The sequence below is a fragment of the Tachypleus tridentatus genome, chromosome 7 (genome assembly GCF_004210375.1).
Source record: "Tachypleus tridentatus isolate NWPU-2018 chromosome 7, ASM421037v1, whole genome shotgun sequence".
Lineage (NCBI taxonomy): Eukaryota > Metazoa > Arthropoda > Merostomata > Xiphosura > Limulidae > Tachypleus > Tachypleus tridentatus.
Window position 1 is genome coordinate 26243649 of NC_134831.1, and position 24377 is coordinate 26268025.

Below are 24377 nucleotides of genomic sequence, written 5' to 3' on the forward strand. Positions count from 1 at the left end.
ATTCAGACTAGTTCATACAATGTTCATTTGATATTTAACAGTAATTCATGTTAATATTTTGAGCTTTGTCCCCAGTGTCACAGTCTGCGGACTTGTACTGCTATAAACCGGGTTTCGGTTGATTTGTTTTTTTGGTTTGTTTGGAATTTCGCGCAAAGCTACACAAGGGTTATCTGCGCTAGCCGTTCCTAATTAGAGAAAAGGCAGCTAGTCATCACCACCCACCGCCAATTCTTGGGCTACTCTTTTACCAACGAATAGTGGAATTGACCTCACATTATAACGCCCCCACGGTTGAAAGGGCTTGCATGTTTGGTGTGACGGGGTTTCGAACCCGCGACCCTCAGATTACGAGGCGAGTACCTTAACCACGGTGGGCAGAGCACAGATAGCCCTTTGTGTAGCTTTGTGCTTAATAACAAACAACATTTGTAATTGTTAGTGAAGCTCTGGGCATTTCCAACAACTTCAGTGAAATGGATCCCTCGGTAAGACATCGGTAAATCTTCGAATTTACAACGCTAAAATTAGTGGTTTGATTCCTCTCGGTGGATACAGCAGATAGCCCGATTCGACTTTGTATAAGAACACATACACACAGCGAAATGGTATGATAGTGCCATCTGTCAGTAACTTCATAAACCAAAGTATCAAGTTGAATTAAACCTGACCTACATGAAGAATTGCGTGTCATAGAAATGCAATAAAACTTTAAGATTTTATAAATTCCAGGGATCTTTATCAGACCAACTGTGTCGTTAGTGTCATATTTTTCACTGTATTAGGGATCATATACGTCAGCTGGTACTCTCCACAATTAAACGTTATGTAGCGTATATCTTGCGTTTTATACAACAGTATTTCATTCATACTATTATCATCACAAAACATTTTTGATGTTTTCTCAAGGAGAAACATATTTTCCTCCGGACATGTATTATGTATGTTTCTGTGTAGGTTTTACGTGTGCGTATATGAATGGAAATGAAACTTTTTTCATCTTTATAAAAATGTTTAGCCACCAACTCTGTAGAATGGAGTTTTTAAAGTGTTGAAGAACCTCGATCACTGACGGAATTTCGTTTAACGTGTCGTCAGCTAACTCAAATTGATCCATTAAAGTTTTTATGTCTTTATTTTCTGTTTTAATTTTACAGTGATGCATTTCTGCTTCTGTCTGGTGATTATGTATTTTTCATTTATACACCTGCGATCACGGTGTCTTGTATCAGCGTTAACAACAAACCAACATCTATCTCTGGTTGTTTCACTTACACATAACACCAGAAATGTTTTAAAGCTCTTATGTGAGAATGTTTTAGAATTATAGATCGTGTAACTTGTGCTAACTCCTCAGTGGCACATCAGTATGTCTGCGAAATTACAACGCTAGAAACCGAATTTCGATATCTGAGGTGTGCAGAGCACAGATGGCCCATTGTGTAGCTTTTTGATTAACCACAAACATACAAACTCTTACGCTCTGCTGCTGTCTTTTATGTGATTAATGTCTTCATTTTATCTCACCGTGATTGACAAATGTATTTCATTTTAGTTCTAATGTCCAGTGTGATCAACACCAAATTCCAGAATACTTTGCCAAACTCTTTGTTGTTAAACATAAAGCTACGTTATGGGCTATCTCTGTCATAACCACGGTTATGTCATATGTACATATGTCATATATATAACATGGATATATTATATCCTTGTTCCGTTTTAGCGTCATAAGCTCTCAGAACCACTGTAGGACTACCAAAATGTTACCAATTGAGTATGTACTTTACTCGAGTTTTTCACAGCTATTTTACTTTGGTGCGTAAACAGTTCTAGCAGGAAATATATAGTTGTCATCAAAACGTATTACCAAGTGTGAAATTGTAAAGGATTATTACACCTAATCATTTTTAGCATGTCTTAGAAGTCTTAGAGTGTGAAAATAATTGCATCTTTCAAGTTTTGTACAAACACTCAAACGTTAAGGATAACTAACATCAAATGCTAATTCGCGAGTTAATTAGTTATCAAGTTATTCTTTGATTTTTAAGAAATATGATTATCTGTACAGATACAAATGTGCATGGCCACGTATTGTAAGTTTTGGTTTAGCATGAAAAAAGTAAGACAACATCCAGAGGCTTCACCAGGTGCTTAAAAGATTCGGGGCTTGGATTCATGAGCGCGGGAATTTCAGTTGGTCATGGTCTTCTATTCCAATTTTGTAAGACACCAACTGTGGATACTGTGTACTGTCAGATAGAAGCGGGACATGGGACCCATGTGCCAGCACCTAGTGACGTCTTTCATAACATCTAGCAGTCGGTGGACTAATTGATAGTCAGCACACACACGTGTAAGTGATTAATTTAGAACAGATAACAATAAATTAACATACATTTCACACTCAGTTGTTGTGTCTATCAGATTTACTAGTTTCACAGTCCGTTGTTGTATTTATCAGCTTCAGTAGTTTCACGCTCAGTTATTGTGTTTATCAGCTTCAGTGGTTTCACAGTCCGTTGTTATCTATCAGCTACAGGAGTCAGGTTAGGAGGAAGACAATAACTAAATTGTGCTTGGTGTGTATATCACATGTATGAAATAGACGTATGCATATGAATGTGTTCAATTGCCTACTTTTAATTAAAACATTTCTTCATGCTCTGCTGTTATTCAACATAAACCTAAGATTTTATAACAGTAAAAATCAGGTTTCTATTCATGCAGCGGGCATAGCAACAAAACAAACAAATTAATATTATTATACTTGTAAAGCACATGGATTGTAATTTTTATCGAGAATTAGAAAATACATAATTATATGTCGTGTTCGAAACATGACTTTCAAACCAATCTTTTGTTTTCCAGTATATTTCAGTTTTTATCGCATAACATTATTTACATTGTTGTATACACGTCTATATAACGTACTTAGTTCTGATGTCTCTTTTTATATAGATTAGTCAAGACAGAGGGAAATCTGAAACGTAACCGTGTAAAACGTTAAACACATTTCAGTGGGGGAGAGTTGGCATGCTGTTTTTAAAAATATCATTTCGATGTGTTGAATCCACATTTGATGTTTGAAAAGCTATATTTTGACTTATACCCTTTAAAATGCTAAAAATCGCTTCTTTTCCATTGAACTGTCTACTGCAAACCTGACTTTCCGTTTAATAATAATTTATCCAGAGTTAATTTTTATTAGTCTCATGCACCTGGGTCTCTTTCATCAGCGTGTGACACATTATCATTTTGTATCGAGTATTTCCATTACGAGGCAGCAGAATGGAGGCAAGCTCCTCTCATCTATCCTGATCTGTCCCTCTTTAGACTCTATGGGCTGATTATATCAGGAGGATATGCTGTGCATCCAATACTCATGTCTCTCTCATCTGTTCTTCGCTCCTGACTAGAAGTGATTTCTTGCGATTGCAACACTGGATGCAGAACTTGCGTTGCAATTGTAGGCGTGTTAATGACACCCATCACAATGGCCGAGAGTGGATATGAATGTGGCTAAGGTATCTTTTCAAGAGTCGTGTATTAATTGCAAGATTATATCATTACGACGTGGAAGGATGTGTCACACGGGATTCATTCTTCCCTCCGTTATTTGACTGAAAAAATTATAATATTGAGGGTAGCATTCTATTCTCAATTTAAATACTGTAACTAGCGAAGCTGTTCCACACCCATGTTAACATTGCCCTATGTGTAACCGTTGTATTTATTTTGTGCCGTCCAAGTTTGTAGTATCGTGTAGTATAGTATTATAAGATAACTCTGTAACTTTAATTTACTAACGAGTTTAATCAGGTCCAAGATTAGCGTCGTCCATTCGTTATCACTCAAAGAATCATATTATTCAGTGTAAGAATATGTAGTTTTTAAATATACTTAAAACGACAAGTTAACGTGTTTCTTTTCTGCAGCACAAGTTTATAGCATTTTGAAGCTTAGTAGTGTACCGCTGTTAATTTTAAAATGACTATGGTCATCTTGTCATTTAATATATAAGCTGCCTTTGTTTGTATTTATTGGGCAAGCTCTTCAAATATACTTCTTTAAATATAGAGACTAAAGTATATAAGAATTTATGAAATCAGAATACAACTTAATGTACAGCAGATTCAGATTCAGAACACTCAGATTGTGTAAACAAATACTTATAGAAATGTAATTTTTACCAAATCCTGAAGCATGTGATATTTTCGATCTCATCAAGTAGAAGGATAAATATAGCATTACTTCGCTCGTTTAACGAAATATATGAAAATTGAATTTCCAGGAATCGCACACGGGTTTCGCTTAGCACTGAAAATATTACCCACTAATGAATCACCTTGCTTTATTCGTTTTACAACAATATTGAGCCTAAAGTATGTGATGAAGGTTTTTTTTTTTGTAATTTGTAAGATAATTTACAAATAATTTAAACATTTTTTTGTTCTTTTAAGATGTGCCTGTGTGATGAACTTCCCGACTCCTTGAAAGCGTCTCAGCTACCAGTTATCGGAATCGATAAAGAGAATGAAGGTCGTTTGTGGTGGTTTTGTGTGGAAATAGCGAGCAACGGCCGATCGTGGGTCGTCCGAAGAAATTACGAAAATTTCCGAATGCTCGACAAGCAGTTGCATCGATGTGTGTACGACCGGAAGTTTAGTCTTTTAACGGAACTTCCAGCAGTGGAAGAACTTCCAAGTGATGAAGAGAAACGAAAGGTACGGTTAATGTGTTGTCTATCGTTGTTGGCCCGGCATGGCCTAGCGCGTAAGGCGTGCGACTCGTAATCCGAGGGTCGCGGGTTCGCGCCCGCGTCGCGCTAAACATGCTCGCCCTCCCAGCCGTGGGGGGTGTATAATGTGACGGTCAATCCCACTATGCGTTGGTAAAAGAGTAGCCCAAGAGTTGGCGGTGGGTGGTGATGACTAGCTGCCTTCCCTCTAGTCTTACACTACTAAATTAGGGACGGCTAGCACAGATAGCCCTCGAGTAGCTTTGTGCGAAATTCCCAAACAAGCAAGTAACTATCGTTGTTTCTGTTTTATTAATAACGGTAGCTGTTAATTTGTTTTGTTTTAGTCTACTTGCGAACCAGTTGTTTCGTATGGTAGTTTCTATCGTATTTGTGTTTGGAAACTTTCATAGTTTTATCGAATGCAGTTTCATTTAATAAAATAACTAATGCATAAACTCTAAAAGAAAACTATTATTGTTAAAAGCCTTTAATTTGTGTGTTCTGATATCTGCTCATTTTTTTAACGTTGGCCTTGTTCCGTTTATTTCTGTGTACAAAGCGTTTTAAGGACCGTAAAAAGCCGCATTTGTTTTTAGTACAGATAACAGACAATTCTGGAACGAACTTTCAATATATACTTTGACTGGTTTATACAGCTTTTTCGTAGTTCTGTCTCTATTTATATTATGTCTTTAATATTTTATTTTTCTTTCAGAAGTCGGTGTTTATTTGAATAGTGCTGTTTCAAATCGTCAGATCCATTTAATAATCTAAAAATAATCTTTTTTGATTATTTTCGTATTCTCGTTGATCAGAAGTAAATTAGAATGTTGGTTTTTATTTGTCATTAACTGTCTCATCTTGTTTTATCATATAGTTATCGTCCCCTGGTGGGACATTGGTAAGTCTACGGATTTACAATGCTAAAATCAAGGGGTTCGATTCCCCTCAGTGAACGCAGTAGATAGCTCGATGTGGTTTTGCTATCAGAAAACACACTCACACATATAATTATCATGGATTTCTCATGCAATTGGATTTTGTACACTTGAAATGGCATGACAGTGATGTCGAGATTTACAAAAAAAACAATCCACTTCAATGCAACCAGAGACACTGAGAATAATATTTTATGACTATGAAAGTTGGACTTTTTGCACAATATAAAGAATACATTGCTATACAGTGTACGATTGTCAGTAAATAAGTATTATTAACTATAACGGATAAAAATATCTCTTACTTAGAGTATTACAGACTTGTTATGTCTATAAATATTTTTGTGTAAAAAATAATTACATATATTTTACTGGATAAACCTTTAGTCACTTAAAGTAACAAAGTCGATTTGATTGTTTGAAATTAAGCACAATGGGCTGTCTGTGCTCTGCTCACCACGGGTATCGAAACCCGGTTTCTAGCAGTATGAGTCTGCAGATATACCACTGGGGGACAAAACAAATATTAAACAATGATAATATAAATGTAATATTTTTTGTTTCACCCATATTTATGTTGCGCTAATTATTTTGACAACTGTCAAAAATATTTCGAAACAACTCTGGAATAAACTCCATATATTTGAAGGAAAATGCCTTAAAATTCTGCACTAGTTACTATTTAATATCCTGTTATTGCTTGATTGAAATTCAAATGTATTCCATTTGACATCCATTCCGTTTAAAACAAAATAAATTTTGACATTTTTAGTAATGAATATATACAGATATATGTGTCATATTCTCTGTACATTTTTTGTTGGTTAAATAATCTCTTTTATTATTCTTACCCCAACGTATTACTGTAATAAATTGCAATATACTGGCATAAGAATGAAAGGCTTAGTTATGATATATATATTTGGTAATAACAACGACTTTAAGATTTTGTTTTCACTTTCTATAAACTTGTAAGTTATCTTCATTCTTTCCCAGCGCATGTGTAAACGATATGGAACTTTTAGGGTGAAACGTTCTTTCTTCTACATTAAACGTTGTCCTTGGCCTTACTCCTTCGTTTATGAACGACTCATAACTGGCTCTTTTTTATGGAGGACTAAAACATAGTCCGAGGTTGTCGGCCGCGGTAACAGTAGTGATTTATCTCAGCATTCATGTCTTGACATCTCGCTACATCCATTTTATAAACTGTTTACAGTGATTAATTAATGACTAAAGTGATAAAGAGGTGTTTTAAAACAACCATGTTTTAGAATATTAGATGCACTGTTGTTCTTGGCATGATCTATTTGTAACATGCGTTTCTTCTTTTTTCTCCCCGAGTTAAATCTTTTAATCATTTCTAAAAACATCTGTTTTACAATGTTCTTCCCCATTAATGCACTGTTATGGTGTTTGCTATTGTGACTATAGCATTTTAAAATAGTGAAAGTGAAGGTATATGTTTGTGTGATTAAGTATGATAACTTTTAATAATAATTCATCTGCTTCAGAAACTGTGGCTTGCTTTCAAATCTTTCCATTGAGTAAGATGTTCGGGTGAAGAATACTACTTTTGCCAGTTACGGTGAATGTGCTTTTATTCAGTTTGTGCCAAATAATCAGTATTAAGGTTTTAGAACTGAAACAAAACATGTTCGAGGACTATTTCATTTTATTTGTTCAGTTGTAGTATCAATTACTCATTCAATGAATTCTTTATGATACATTTACGTATAGAATATTTGAATATATATATCATTATAATGGATATAACTTACGTTAGATAACCTTGACCTTTGAAGTGGCTAGGGCCGTTTAGAGTAACTTTAGAGGAGCGTAAGGCATCAAGAGCTATGAAAAAAAGGCAAAAGGAGTTATTGGAATTGTAAGCTTGTTACTAACCATGAACCACAAAAGTGGTTCATAAGAGGATCGCAAGAATGTTCAGACAAAACTTACCCTGAACAGTAATACCTTTACTGTTAACTGCCAAGGCTGCACATATATATGAATGCATCCAGAAGCATGCACATTAGACTCAAAGGAGAAGAAAATTCATTCAAAACGGCCTGTTTGTAATTATTTTGATAGCCTACTACAAAAACGATGTGGTATATTTCACCCAAAACAATTGTAGAATACTAGATAAGGTACTTAAAAGTTCGTGTAGGTATTGGAAAGTCAATTTGTTTTGTTTTTTCTATATTTTACACAAACTAAAACCATCATAATTCTAGTGTAAACGATGTTATTTATCATTACCCTATAAAGTGAGCTTTCTTATATACAGCTAGTGTTCCTTTTAAAAAAAAGGTCAATACAGGAATTACCAGACACGAGTAAGTGAACGTTAGATGACTTTAACTTATATATATTCAATGGTTTGTACACTATACAATCCTGTATTATGTATGCAGTGAAGGAATAAAAAACTAACAAAAATACACATATTATTAAATTTGATTAAACATTTTCGTAGAATAATCACTTTAAAAAACACGAAAGGTTATTTAGAATGATATTTTAGACGTACATGTTTCATTTGAAAAGGCCGTATAGAAAATTTAGTTACACAGAAACTGTAAATGCTCATTATATTCTCCAACAAATCTCCAGCTGCATCTTAACATTTTACATCTCAAACTAATGCGATCGAATAATCAGTAGTTACCGTAAATCATCATGAACTGTACAAGCTGGCTACTAGCTATGTTTATTATCATAACAGTCTATCAAATTAGTTACCATATCAAGTAATCCTTTACCGCAGTTGTTCATAAAAAATAAGCCAGAAAACAAGATAAATAAAGCATTGGGAATTTAAAAATACCAAATGTAATTAGGTAATAGAATGGAGCCAGAATAGGGGTTTGTAGTTTGAGTAAATGTCTATAGTATCTTCAACCTTGTTTAGGTTTTTATTTATCATGTAATTTCTAATAAAGGAGTACTTTACTAACTATTAATGTTGTGGCAGAACTGCCTACACGTCATCACATCCGCACTCTTATAGTCAAATATACAAAATTTGTTGTTGTTTTTTTTAAACTTGAACTGCAACAAGTTTTATTTTTTCCAACTTAACTTGCACATGTTCTCAAGTGTTTCAGCCAACAAAGTTAAAATCCGAGATTTGATTCTCTACTGTTAACAGACTGTAGATAAATCATTATGTAACTTTGCACTAAAACATCCCCCTGGTGGATCAGTAGAATGTTTAAGGACCAACAATGTTAAAACCCAGAGGTCGATCAGAACCAAGGTAGCCAGTTGTGTACTTTTGCGCTTAAAAATATCAGAAAGAAACTAATTTACAATTAATATTAAATATGTTACAATGGAATTGGTGTTTGCATTAAATAGCTAGTGGTTGGATGCAGTGAACGTAAGAGACGTTGCTAAGTGCTGGTACATGGGACTCGTGATCTGAAACCCCAGTTGGTGTGTTGAAAAATCATAATAGGAAACCCTGATCGATATTACTCTGAAAATTCCCGCGCCTTTCAAGCACCTAGCGACGTCTCTGAGTCAACGTTTCGCTTCCTTCAAGGACAGTGCTTTAAGTTTTTATTTAATCAGATAAGGGGGATATAAATTTCCCTGAACATCCCAGTTGGTAAGTTCATCTTGCTTTAAAACTAAATATTTGCCATGGAATTTTCTTTTTTCTTTCTTTCTTTCTTTCAGCTAACGTACAGTCACAGTCTGAACCATGCACATGTTTGTCTATTTAGGGTGACAGTTAACTGTCATAATTTAATTACGTTTACGCTGAAGTTAAAAAAAAGCAAAAGTATGTAACACCAGAACAGAAACATAATATACACAAAGGTAGTTCAGTTAAAAAACCATCAAGGTTGTGATATCACATAATAGAATGTCAAATTAGGTTTTTGGACCAGGTGTTCTGTATTATACACTGTGATAAATGATACTTACAAAACGCAAGGCGTGTGTGTATATATATGTAGTTCTTAATCATGCTGTTGAAACATTTTCATTCTGAGCTTATCTTAGTTTTGTAAAAACTGTTCATCCTTAACGTATGACATCCTTTACTTTTTTCTACCATAAGCAGTATCTAACAGCATAAAATGTTATCTTTTATGAATGCATTTCATTATTTTTAAGAGTCCATGAAATTTAACCAATACTACTCTCCCCTTGCAACTGACAAAAAAATTTCACATTTCTTAACCAAAAATTACCCAATTACTAAATCATATATATGCAATAAGTCATGTACCATGTACTTTGGGAATATTAACATGTTACGAACCAAATGAGGTGGCAGTTGTTTCAAAGCATCTTTGGAATTTCCAGATCATATGACTAAGTAATATATAGTTGTCATTCTTTTACATCGTAAAATGCTTTATGTAAACTATCTTTCAGGCACAAATTTAACTATATGGAAAATTCAATGACTGTCTAGAAGCTTTTATAATGGACTTACTGCTATATATTTATTTTAATATGATTAGTGTTGCACATGCCATCTTCAAATGACACTAAATACACTGTTATACACGCAAGTTCTGACTTTGATCTTTTAATAGTTGCATGGTACTAATTTATTATGATTTTGAGTCTCTGGTTTCATTGATATCGCGCAAAAGGAAAACTGAACAACTAGCGTCAGTGTGTCATGTTGGGTGAACACAACTTTGTTGTTATTATTATAATTTTCACATCACACAAGTGCCTTCTTTCCTTCTTGAAGTTTTACTTGCAGAAAACTAGAATCGCCATGCGAATTGTTTTCCTATACTACTTTGTAAGACTAATCTGAATCAGGAAATTTATAATTTTTTTAAAACTTAGTTTCGTTTGTTTAGCACTGGGTGTTTTACAGCATAAAAATTTTAACCAGAAGGGCGAGAAATTTCACATTTTCTCACAAAACTAACTCGCTTATAATTATGTTACAAAAACTGACAGTATAACGTGAATATACACGCACAATACATTTTAAGACCTAATTAAGCAACTCAGTCAAGTACACGAAGAAATTTCATTCCTGAGATAATAACAAGGCATATAACTGAAAATAGAGAATCAAGTTGCTCTTTAAGAGTAAAGAAAATTTAGATAAAAAACTTGACGCAATAAAATAAAAACGAGTTAATCAACAGTATAAAATATTTTCTCTTTTTGTTTGTCCTTTTTTATTACATTTTTAATAAGGTCTTGAGGCAGGAACAAACACTAGGCCAGTCTTGCTGGTAACATTGAACACGAGAATGGTGATAAGATCTCCCCGTGTGGTAGTCACGCGATAGGAATTGTTTTCATTTCTTGTTTTCCTATCTAGTATACGGTATGCGATCAAGTGCAGGCAAGTTACGTCAGAAAAATGACCTCAGAAAGGTACACCATCAAAAGCTTCCAATCTCATAAAACTTTTGACGTTTAGCTGTTGATAAAAGCCACATCATACTACCAGTACTAGCCGTCCGTAAGGAAGTCAGCTAGTCAACTCTTTATTTTATTTTTTTGGCCAGAGAAACCCAGCTCTACAGTCCGGTACGGTGGCCACTTGGCTGCGGTGGAGCTCATGTAAAACATCAGGTAAATGGTTCTTGTCAAATGATCTGGAAAGTTCCAAAGGTGCTTTGAAACAACTGCCACCTCATTTGGTTTGTAACATGTTAATATTCCCAAAGTGCATGGTACATGACTTGTTGCGCATATGAGATTTAGTAATTGGGTAATTTTTGGTTAAGAAATGTAACATTTTGTTGTCAGTTGCAAGGGGAGAGTAGTATTGGTTAAATTTCATGGACTCTTAAAAAATAATGAAATGCATTCATAAAAGATAACATTTTATGCTGTTAGATACTGCCTATGGTAGAAAAAGTAAAGGATGTCATACTTTAAGGATGAACAGTTTTGATAAAACTGAGATAAGCTCAGAATGAAAATATTTCAACAGCATGATTAAGAACTACATGTTCAATGACGAAGAAGCTTAGTACTTTTATAGGTTAGTGGAGAACCTTCTATTTGTTAAAACAAGTTATTTTTTTATGTATAAAAGGAGGAAAAAACATTTGCTACAAATCCTTTTAACATGTTTATATAATGTATAGCCAAGTAATGGAAGTCGGATATTTACAATGATGATGGCGAAGCTAGCGTGTTTAGTAGATCAAGTGAAGAGACTGAAATGGTGAGACTAGCATGTCTAGTGGATCAAGTTAGTGCAAATTAACTTTTATTGTCCACTTTTATAAGCAAAGAATGTAGATGTGGCATGAGCCCGCTAATAATCCCTATGTATTGTATAGCAAGAACCATTTACCTTATGTTTTACATGGGTTCCACCGCAACCAAGTGGCCACCGTACCGGACTGTAGAGCTGGGTTTCTCTGGCAAAAAAAAAAAAAAAAGAAAAATAAAGAGTTGACTAGCTGACTTCCTTACGGACGGCTAGTACTGGTAGTTGTGTGTGGCTTTTATCAACAGCTAAACATCAAAAGTTTTATATGAGATTGGAAGCTTTTGATGGTGTACCTTTCTGAGGTCATTTTTCTGACGTAACTTGCCTGCACGTAACCGCATACCGTATACTAGATAGGAAAACAAGAAATGAAAACAATTCCTATCGCGTGACTACCACACGGGGAGATCTTATCACCATTCTCGTGTTCAAGGTTACCAGCAAGGCTGGCCTAGTGTTTGTTCCTGCCTCAAGACCTTATTAAAAAAGTAATAAAAAAGGACAAACAAAAAGAGAAAATATTTTATACTGTTGATTAACTCGTTTTTATTTTATTGCGTCAAGTTTTTATCTAAATTTTCTTTACTCTTAAAGAGCAACTTGATTCTCTATTTTCAGTTATATACCTTGTTATTATCTCAGGAATGAAATTTCTTCGTGTACTTGACTGAGTTGCTTAATTAGGTCTTAAAATGTATTGTGCGTGTATATTCACGTTATACTGTCAGTTTTTGTAACATAATTATAAGCGAGTTAGTTTTGTGAGAAAATGTGAAATTTCTCGTCCTTCTAGTTAAAATTTTTATGCTGTAAAATACCCAGTGCTAAACAAACGAAACTGTAAGTTTTAAAAAAATATATAAATTTCCTGATTTCAGATTAGTCTTACAAAGTAGTATAGGAAAACAATTCGCATGCCGATTCTAGTTTTCTGCAAGTAAAACTTCAAGAAGGAAAGAAGGCATTTGTGTGATGTGAAAATTATAATAATAACAAAGTTGTGTTCACCCAACATGACACACCGATGCTAATTGTTCAGTTTTCCTTTTGCTCGATATCAATGAAACCAGAGACTCAAAATTATAATAAATTAGTACCATGCAACTATTAAAAGATCAAATTCAGAACTTGCGTATATAACAGTGTATTTAGTGTCATTTGAAGACGGTATGTGCAACACTAATCATATTAAATAAATATATAGCAGTAAGTCCATTATAACAAGCTTCTAGACAGTCACTGCATTTTCCATATAGTTGAATTGGTGCCTGAAAGATAGTTTATATAAAGCATTTTACGATGTAAAAGGATGACAACTTGTATCTCTGCGGTTTTGTTATCCGCTGACTTCGGATATTAGTATGTTGTTTAGTTGTTGTTTTTTATCTTTTGTGTACCTTCACGTTTGTTCAGCTCCTACCATTATTTCTAAATAAACAAAACGAGTTTTGGATGTTATGTTTAGAGTAAGAACATTTAAATAGTATTTTGAAAAAAAAAAAAAAAAAACGTACATAATTTTCTGCGAAGCTGTCATGTTCCGTGAATTTTCCAGGATAATTTACTTGTAATAGCTAAAATCAGGCTCAGTGATAACGTTTTCACACTTGAAATATTTAATCTGTGTATTCCAACTTGTAACATATACTTGTTTCGTTTGATTTTCATGTATCAGAAACAGGGCTTCGTATAAGTTATTATCTGTAACGTAAGTCACAACTTTTCGAACTGTTTTCCATTCCATTTTGTTTAAAGAGCCTCAATTACGTAAAAACGAACTATGCCTAAATTATTTCAGTAAAACCATGTTAAAATATCTTCTTTCCGTTCATTTTTTCCCTTGGACTTATAATGCTAAAATCTAGGGTAATTTCCTCTGCGATGGATAGAGCAAAGATTATCCATTATTCTTCCATTTTGGAGATATATTGAAACGTGATATATTTAGAAATCGTTTTGAATGATAAAGATATATCTTATTAATTTCAAATATCCTGAAACTCTAGTATTATTTAGGTAATGTAAATGTGTCTTAATTGTTAAAGAATCTGCTTACTGACCCAAAGCTATTGTTGTGTATCAAGACGTTTAGTAAGTTATTCTAGAACAGGTTCGGTTCGGTTCGGTACAAACACGCATAGTACAGGAATTATCTTCTGTTGATATTACTGGAATTTTAGCTCAGTTTCTGCTCTGTTAAAAGCGTATTATTTTTATTTTTTTTATCTGTGATTTACGATTATTAATGCTTGTACAAGTAGAGAGCGAAATTTAACAAAATAGGAAGAAAAACAAATGTATTTTCTAGCCACTTAGCTCACTCATATCTGTTAGTTTGTTCGTAAGAGCTCTGCAAAACAAGCACAGAAGCATATGTAAAGTGCTATTTATAATTTCTGTATATTACTATTTAACTTCAAAATATTTACAACAAATAAAGATTTTTGTTTATACCTTGATCGAAACTTGAATTTTAGTACTATAAACCTCCAGACTTACTGCTGAACCGTTGGAGATACTGAACAGAAATCTTAATAATTTAAAACATTTTGTATGTAGATATAAAGATCGAAGACATCATTAAATGGTCAATTATAATTCAAAATGCAAAGGACCCCTCGGTGTAGATTCCTGTACATGGCGAGGGGACCTCCCAGAGAAGGTTCTGTTCTTTCTGTTTACCTCCTCTGGAATCTAAACATCCATCGATGTGTTTGCCGTGCGTAGCGACCCGTGATGGGGAGGAGAGGATCCTGGTGGTTAAGGAGTCCAACCTTAACACATCACTATGACCTTGAATTCTTGCAGACGGGCGGCCTTGATGTAGCCCCCTAGGGTAAATTGGCTAGTCTACATGGGCTAGGGTCAACCAAGTACCAGTATTAGATGTTCTCAATGGGTGTTGTGGACATTGTGTCCGATGCTGGTGTTTGGGTACAGTGCTCACATATCTCTGGCGTTGCTGCAGTGTCCTTGTTTGGCACTGTGGTGCGTTACCTCGTAGGGGTCCATGGTGGGTGGGGCAGTGGGCACCGGAACATTCTTTCTTTATTATGGATCTCATAAATAAAAACTTCAATAAAATAGGGAAAAAAACGGTCCATAGGTAAATAACCACGTCTTGAAAATTTTGAGCAGCAATCTCCAACATCTGTAACACCTGTACTTTATTTTCTTATATTACATTCTCTTTCAGACAAATCTTTCGTGCAAATGTCTCCCTTTCTCATTCAGATGGGGCTAGAGGGTCTTGTTAGCTCTCCAAAATCAGTCAAAAAATTTTGCTGTGGTGATATATTTGTGGATATATCCACATCTAAACACAGTGAGCTTCTCTTTCATTCAAAGGCAATTGAAGATATACCCATGCTAGTGTGAATTCGTCACGAGGAGTTATTGTTGAGAGGGATTTCAAGAAAATCCCCGAGTTAAAGATTCTCGCTGTTTTCTCCAACTAAGGAGCTTCTTTAGTGAGGCGTGTCTCCACTCGCAAAGATGGAATTATGATGCCGATCACTGCCCTCATTTTAACATTTACATAACCTCGTCCACCTGCCACCATCAAGGCAGATTATGTTAATTGCAAGGTATGGCCATATATTCTAAACCCTCTCAGATGTTTCTAATGTTGGGTCATTCGAAGCATCATGTTATGGTTCCATAACGTGTGCTGGTTGCAGTGGCAAGGACAACAATGCCTTTGAGTGTGACACTCATTGCGTTAATTGTAACGGCTCTCCCCCATCCTACTTTCGTTCTTGCTTTAAGTGGTCGGAAGAAAAATAAGTGCAGCGTTTGAAAACTATTCAAAATATTACTTATCCTGAGGCTCAAAAGTTACTGTCCACTACTTCATCTCGGACGTATGCTGCTGCACTTCGTTCCACTACTACAGTGGGAGTGCAGATGGATCTCTCTGTGCTTCCGAAAGAATCATTCTCAAACCAGATGGAAAGTCTTTTGACCTCCATGGTTAAAAAAATTGATGAATCAACTTCAACACCCATCTCTGTCCCTAACATTCATTCCAGCAAACCTCAAGATCCACATCTTTGGTTCCGGGTACGGGCGTTTCTTCGGGTCCATCTCCTTCTCCTGCCCCATGATGCAAGACGATCATTCGTTCACGTCCTCTATCGCTGTAATCATCTTCCAACGGCAGGAACCTACTCAATCGACCTAGAGCAGAATCCATGTTGGTCGATAGACCTTCCTTGGATAAAGAAAATAAAGGATAAAATGTGGTCGAAAACAGAAGGGCTATCCACCCAATTCGTCTAAACATAAATAAAAATGACACCTTTGATACAATATAACTGTCGAGGTTTATGTTCTACTCTAGATGACATCAAAGCACTAATTAATTCTTACCATCCTGTGTATCTTTCCTTAGAGGAAACATTTCTGAAACCTGCCGATACAATCACGTTTCGAAAGTTTTCTCTATATAGAAATGACAGTTTGTGTGATGGACGAGTGTATAGAGGGGCAGAACTGTTGCTTGATTAGCATGTGCCGACCCTGTCTTGGCCACTCGACACATCCTTGAGGCCATAGCCATCCGTGTTTCCTTGGATCATATCATCACTGTTTGTTCTCTCTACCTGCCTCCAGAAAAGACCTATGATCAATCAGACCTTAATGCTTTCGTTAAATAGTTGTCATCTCCCTTTTTAATCCTGGGGGACTTTAATGGACATAATCCCCTCTGGGGAGGTACTGATATTGATGGGAGGGTTCGCTTCATATAGTGTATGCTCTCACATCATAACATTTCTCTTTCAAATGTTGGTTGTTATTATTTCATGTATATAGTCAGTCCTTTACTGCTATTGATCTCACAGTTTGCTCCCCTTCACTATTCTCCAACTTTTAATGGATGGTTGACAGTAACCAACGAGGCAGTGTTCATTTTACTATCATTTTGAGAGAGACTGGCCGTGGTCGATGCCACCTAACCCGCGTGCCCTAGTAGAATCTGGATCAAGCTAATTGGCCCTCTTTCACTGCTCTCGCAGAACTTTATCCTGCCATCGTCTATAAGCAATCAATAGATGACTGCATGGCAGCAGTGACTGACTGTATTATACAAGCAGCTGCTCAATGTATTTCTAAAATCTCGAAACTTTCTCCACGATTTCCTCTTCCGTGGTGGAATCTTGACTGCCACATAGCATGGAAGGTTCAGAAACGGGATTCGAATACTTTCGTAGGTATCCCACACTCTCGAACCACATCACGTTCCAGCAGGCTCAGTAGGTAAGACGTTAAAGCCAGAAGGAATCTTGGATTAAGTTCACAACCAGCATCTGTTCTACCACCAGTTCCAAAGTCATATGGGACCTGATTCGATAGGTCTGTGGGCAGTATAATTCTATCAACTTTTCGATCTTTGCCAGGAAGTAGCTGATTCTTGGAGCATCGCCGATACTTTAGGTGAAAGCTTTTGTCGGGTGTCTAGCACTTTTGTTTCTTCCTCCACCTTTTTAGCCATCAACACTCGGGCAGAACATTCACCTCTTTCCTTTCGAGCTGATTGTCTCTGTCCCTATGATTATAATCGCCCCTTTACACTCGTGGATCTCGAACTAGCCCTTTATCAGTCCGCCAGTATGTCGGTCTGACCTGATGATATACACTGAGATACAATGACATCTATCTCCTGCTTCTCTTGCTTTTTTTCTGATTTTTTAACTGGGTCTGGCAGGAGAATGTTTTTAATGACGCCTGGCGTTAGACTATTGTCCTACCTTACAGGAGGACCCCAAGATTCCTTCAAATTGCCGTTTAATTGCTTTGACGAACTGTCTCTGGAAGACCTTAGAGAGGAGTTTTAGTGCTCGTGTTGTTTGATTCGAGGAATCAAACTGTTCTCTCGCCCGCCCAGTGTGGGTTCCAACGACAACGCTCTACCATGGTCCACTTGATTCGATTTGAAACATCAATCAGATAAACCTTTCTCAAATGACAATACATTGTATCAATATTCTTTGGCCTTGAGGTATGATACAATATGGAGGTATGGCATTTTGCGAGATCTCCATATATATGGGTTACATGGTCATTTGCCCATTTTTATTAAATATTTTAATGGACAGGAAATTCCATGTTCGTGTGTGTTCGACACTTTCTCGTTCTTTTCTACAGAAACTTGTAGTCCCCCAGAGCTGTGTTTTGAGTGTCATACTCTTCAGTATAAAGATTAATACCATCACTTAACAACTCTCTCTTACTGTTGCGAATTGGCTTTATGTCAATGACTTTCACATCTTTTGTCAGTCGTCAAACATGAGGTATATTGAGTGGCAGCTACAGACTGCGCTCAATTGTTTACTGAAGTGGACCACAGCAAAAAGATTTAACTTTTCTCTCTCTAAATCCGTTTGCATGGACTTTTGCCTCCAACGGGATATTTAACCCTATCCTGAACTTCGTGTAGGTAAAGTTGTGTGCTAACTGTGGTCCCTGAGATAAAGTTCTTGGACATTATCTTTGACCATAAGCTGAACTTTATACTACACATCAAGCAGCTACGAGTCAAATGTACAAGAGCACTGAACACCCTCCGTATCTTCTCTTTCACCACTTTGGGAGCAAATCGATGTTCTGTGCTAAAGATATATCGTCCTCTTATTCGATCGAAACTCGACTATAAATCACTGGTCTATGGCTGTGCCAGGTCCTCGACCTTAAAGATGCTGGATCCCAGTCATCATCAAGGACTTCAGTTCTGCACTGTGCCTTTCCACACTTCACCAGTCCAGAACTTATATATTGAGAGTCTCATGAACCTTCTCTACACCTCTGCTGTTTGCAACTGTCTCTACTATATGCTTCGAAATTTTGATCCTTACCAAGCATCCCACCTGGGGTTGTGTTTTCTTTCCTCGGTGGACCATGCTTTTTCAGAACAGATGATGTGCCATTGTTCCTTTTGGCTTTCGTATCCAGATGCAATTGGATGAATTGGGTCTCTCCTTGGATACATTGCTGTATCCACTGCTCAGCCTATCCAACCATGGCTTATTACAATCCCCAAATATGACCTTTCTTTAAGTCATCTGAGAAAAGCAGACACTCCGGATTGGATATTCTGTCTTTTACTTTCTGAACAACTTTTGAACCATTCTTCTATTCATATTTATACAGATGGTTCGAAATGAGGTGACTGTGTGGGCTCTGCCATGGTTTGTTGTGGTTCAGTGGTTGCACACAGAAACCTTTCTACAGTTTCTGTGTTCACTGCTGAATGTGTGTTATTTCTCTTGCCCTGTATCACACAGAAGCTAAGCAGTACTCGGATTGCACTATTTATACTGATTTGGTTAGTTCTTTACTGGCCCTGGAATCACTTCACGTTGGTTTTCACTCTGTTCTCGTCGATATTCAAAAATCAATGGCCCATTTCTCTTTAACATCTACTTTTATACAGTTTGTCTGGGTACCAGGCTACGTTGGTATTCGCGGGAAGGAGTTTACCGACATAGCAGCTAAATCTATCTGCTCTGGAACTATGATTGTTGTGCCTGCTCCATACATGGACTCTATAGTCCTGTATTCAAGGCTTGGCACCGTCCCAGATGGCAGTCGAGTTAAGGTGAGCAACTTGAAAACAAGATATTTCAAATTAAACCCTGTGTTGGACTTTGGGCGTCTTGCTTCCATAAGGATCGGAAAGAGGAAGTTGTCTTAACTAGACTACGCATTGGTCACAGTTTTTTAACTCATAGTTTTCTTTTATCTGGGACTGATGCATCACTGTGTTGTCTGTGTAACACTCAGGTCACAATAAGTCACATTTTACTGTCTTGCCTTCATGACGACTTTCAACAACGGCACCATTTTAGACATCTTTTGTCCCAAGGTTTGTCCATAATGGTGGACAGTGTCACCATCCCCAATGACAAATGTTTTTCGTTTTTTTAAAGGCCATTGACCTTTTTAACGCTATTTAAGTTTTTAATATATAAATTATACCTTTTTAATATGATTCGTTTTTACGAATTAAAGTATAACTAGTTCGATATGAAATTATAAAATGGTCGTAACATCAAATAACTCGAAACCAGGACTGGAAAGGCAAATTTCAGGTGACTAACGCTGATGTTTGAACATACACGTTAGTCATTCTGGCGAGTTATGATGACTAAAATTATGCTACAGAAAGTTCTTTACAACTTTTATTACTGTAGTTTTTCTCTTACTGCTGTAAACTAGATATAAAAATTGTATTTATCGCTATTTATGTTTTTAATTTAAAAATTAAACTTTGTTTTGTTTTACCTTGATTCCTTTTTACGAATTTTAATAATATCACTTTAATTTTAACTTTTTATCGGATGTTTGGCGCAGATAGCCTCATTGCTTTGTGCCATAAAACGCCAAATCAACCGACCAACTAAAATACAAAGCATCCTAACAGTACATCAAATGTCAAGTCCCGATTTAGATGTTAACCTGAAATTAGCGTCCATAAAGTGTTTTTCGATTTTTTTTTTATATGTGCTGATTACAAATCTAAAAAAATGCCACGTTGGCATCGTAGAATTACCCTCACTGGTACAGCAGTAAGTCTACGGATTTACTACAATAAATCGGGGGTTCGATTCCCCTTGGTGGACTCAGCACATAGTCCGTTATGGGTTTGCTATAAGAAAACACACACACACATTCTAGAGTGCTTTAAGATGTTCAAGGTGGCTAAGCAAACATATATTTGCCCATATTTTAGTTTTTTATACGATGAAATTTACATCTTAACCTGTTTTTTGAGGTCCATATTTCAAATTTACAGTTTGTTTTTCTCTTGGATGGATATCTTGTATAATATGATGGCAAAGATGACGGAAAAACTAGCCATTAACACTTTTATTCAAAATCATCACGTAATAATTATTGCGGTGTATCATTTGTATGTATTTAACAGTCATTTAACCACCAAGTAAGATATATTAGATAGTAATTTAATTTTACTGCAAATGTAGTCTCAAAAATACAATAAAACAGATAAACATATCCCTGTAGTTAGCCTATTATATGTGTGTTCTGATGCCGGATAAAAATCTTAGTTTGTGCACAGATCTTACCTTTATAAAAGCTGGTGTATCATGTCACACTTGATTTCTTGAAATAGGAGAAGTCATGAAAGCCAAAATGCATTTATATAAGTGGAATAGTTCGATTACTGTCTGCCTATTACAATTTTAGTGACTGGGAGCAAGGGGGTTCCGTTTAAACACCGTGGCTGTATTCCTGCATCACTAAATAAACACCCCACTGCTAAAAATCTTAAACAACAATATATTAGTGATATGTTGATTTTTCTTTCATCTTGGATTAAGGATTGACCCAAAAACAATAAAATTGTGAGGCTGAAATCGAGGATATGGAAAACCGAGGTATAGACACAAAGTTGGTTGTGCTTCCCCTCAAATAAACTGATAAATATGAGCATCGGCTAACATCTAGCATATCTCAAAACGATAAAGGATTCCAAAGTGACTTCATCCACGTTCAGGATCAACACATTTGGGTTGTATACATATAAAAAAAAAACTTTTGGTGAACGCTGATTCCAGGTCTGCCCCATCTGATGATGGGACTAAATTTTTTTTTGTCTTGTTCACAATTCTTTTAAGACGGATTATATTCTACATAAAAATTTTGGAAGCCAACTTTCCAGAGATCGCCTTGAATATTAGCATTAAAAACAATAATTTAAATAATACCTACTTTGTATGCTCTTTCTAGAAGTCTTTTCAGTCGCCACGTTGAATCCTGTTTATATGTTGCATTGATGCTACGAAATTATTCTTCTAAATTATTCAGCAGACAAGTTGCTTAATTTACTAAAATTAAACAGGAAACCCAATCTATCATTCGATAGATCGTACATTTTAGCATTTTTTTTTAAATCTTAAACTGTAACTTGGTTACAGTTATCAAAAAAGTTACATATAATTAATTTTTTAAGCTGGCGAGGTTTTATTTTTAGTAAAACGTTATTCAGATATAATCAAACAACAAGGAAGCTTTGTAGTGTAAATAAAACATATAAAGAAACAGAATTACTGTATTCGTTTCTGTTTACATAATTTGCTCATTATACATCAAATATGCATTCTTGTTAATCTCGTGAAGTATAAATTGCAAATGATTTCCTTATTCTCAACATTATGTACTTCTAGAACAGGTCTGCAAACATTTCATTCACCAGTTCTGCTTAGTTTTGATTGTAGAGCCATGTAAAATTTTCATAAAATTTCAAAATGTTCAGTACTTAGTCTTTCTCCAACAATTAAAAAAGAGAAAAAAAATGGTGTAGGTCTTCCTTTTCTTATTGCCAATAATATGAACAAGAAAATTTAGTGTGCACACTTTTGAAGAGTTCGATTTTTACAAATGTAAAATATGCTTGCTATCATTACTGAGTAAAAGTGAACAAAATATGATATGGTGAATTAGGAGCTAATCTCAGTGTAATTCTTACAGCACATGAATAAATTGTTTATTGTTTTGAATTTCGCACAAAGCTACTCGAGGGCTATCTGTGCTAGCCGTCCCTAATTTAGCAGTGTAAGACTAGAGGGAAGGCACCTAGTCATCACCACCCACCGCCAACTCTTGGACTACTCTTTTATCAACGAATAGTAACATTATAACGCCCCCACGGGTGAAAGGGCGAGCATGTTTGGCGCGACGGGGATGCAAATCCGCGACCCTCAGATTACGAGTCTAACGCCTTAAACATAAATAAATATAAGTAATTTCAACTTTGTTTATTTTCGTGTATTTTGAGCTGAAGCTGAAAAGGCTCCATTTTCTTATTCATGCTGAATTTGCTTTTGTGAAGTGTTTGTATTTCCATGAGCTCTTGCAACATCCACTGCTTGAAAGCAAACTATCCGAACCTACACGTGTCAAAGACTTGTGGCTGCAGACGTATCGCCAGAAAATGTATGGAAACGATTAGAGTTGAAAAATGGGCGAAATTGGCCACGTGGCTGTTGCAAGAAAAGCATTGAAATGCAACTTGTACGTTATCCATAGACTGAGTCAATTTGAATTAATAGTTATGTACTGTTGTTTCGCAGAGGTGGACGTGCGATTATGATCATCTTTAACAGTGTGTCTTCGCTCAAGCACTATATTTTCTCGCGCAGAATTTTCGAGTGGTAGAAACGTGATTACGTGAGCTAGCGAATTACAAAGTGGGTATATTAAGTGCATACCATTCAGCAGGTCGGAACAATGAACAATCGTTAAGTTATGATAGTGAGGTTTAATATATTAAAGTTAACCTATGTGATAACTTTCTTTGAATTTGTTGTCTATTTCATGAACGAATGAATCCGATACAGAAGAGTTGCTATAGAGTAGACAGAATATTTCAAACACTTGAGATTCCTAATTGCTAGAAATATATACGTCCAGGCGTTTCTGAATTGTATCACTGACAGATTTATAAAACATTTTGTCATTGGCTATGCTGTTCGTAAATAGCACAGATAACATGATTTTCAAAGTGTTTTAGGATACCTCAAGTAGAGGTTAGCTGGGTTCAGCTTCTTTTGACAGATCCATCAGCCGCTTGGTCTAAGTTTTCCTCATCTAATTGTCCAAAGCCAGAAGCGTTACGTATAGTTTTTGAGGCCAAATTTGAAAGTTAAAACAAGGATTGCGTGCCACTTGAAGTTGTATAATTTTTTATTTAACTTAAAGAGTATGTAAAATCACAAGATGGCTCCAGAATGCGGTAATATAAATTGATATCCAAAACCTGTGCGTGTTTGGCTTGTTATGGGTGAAAAAGAAAATCAACTTTGTTATTTTAATTCACCAGTGATCATCGTATCTGCTAATGTTTAAGAAATTAAGAAATAAAAATAATAGATAACGAAATATATAGTTTGCGGGTATCTTGTTAACTTTTTTTTCTCTTTTAATAGCATAGTGGCATGTCTGTGGACCAACGGTAAAAGATGGGTGCCGATAGCCATGGTGGGCATAGCACATATAGTGCATTGTGTTACTTTTTACTTCGCCCCTCAGTGGCACAGGAGTATGTCTGCAGAGTTACAACGCTAGTATCTTGGTTTTGGTACCCGTGGTGCAAAACACAGTTCATTGTGTTGCTGTGTGCTTAATTTCAAACAAAAACAAACATCTCGAATAAAGTCGAAATATGTTAAAGCGAAGTTTTCGTTTGTTTGTTTGTTTTTTGAATTTTGCACAAAGCTACTCTAGGGCAATCTGTGCTAGCCGTCCCTAATTTAGCACTGTAAGACTGGAGGGAAGGCAGCTAGTCATCACCACCCACCGCCAACTCTTAGGCTACTCTTTTACCAACGAATAGTGGGATTGACCGTAAAATTATAACGCCCTTACGGCTGAAAGGGGCGAGCATGTTTGGCGGGATGAGGATGCGAACCCGCGACCCTCAGATAACGAGTTGCACGCCTTAACACGCTTG

At 35.9% G+C, this 24377-nt stretch overlaps 1 protein-coding gene across 1 annotated transcript in view; it reads left to right on the plus strand.

Moving 5' to 3' along the window:
• LOC143255339 (uncharacterized) overlaps positions 1 to 24377 on the plus strand; it is a 174802-nt gene that overhangs the window by 101642 nt on the left and 48783 nt on the right. Inside the window, 1 exon segment of the mRNA XM_076510828.1 lies at positions 4461 to 4724. Within this exon segment, the coding sequence (XP_076366943.1) occupies positions 4461 to 4724 (264 nt within the window).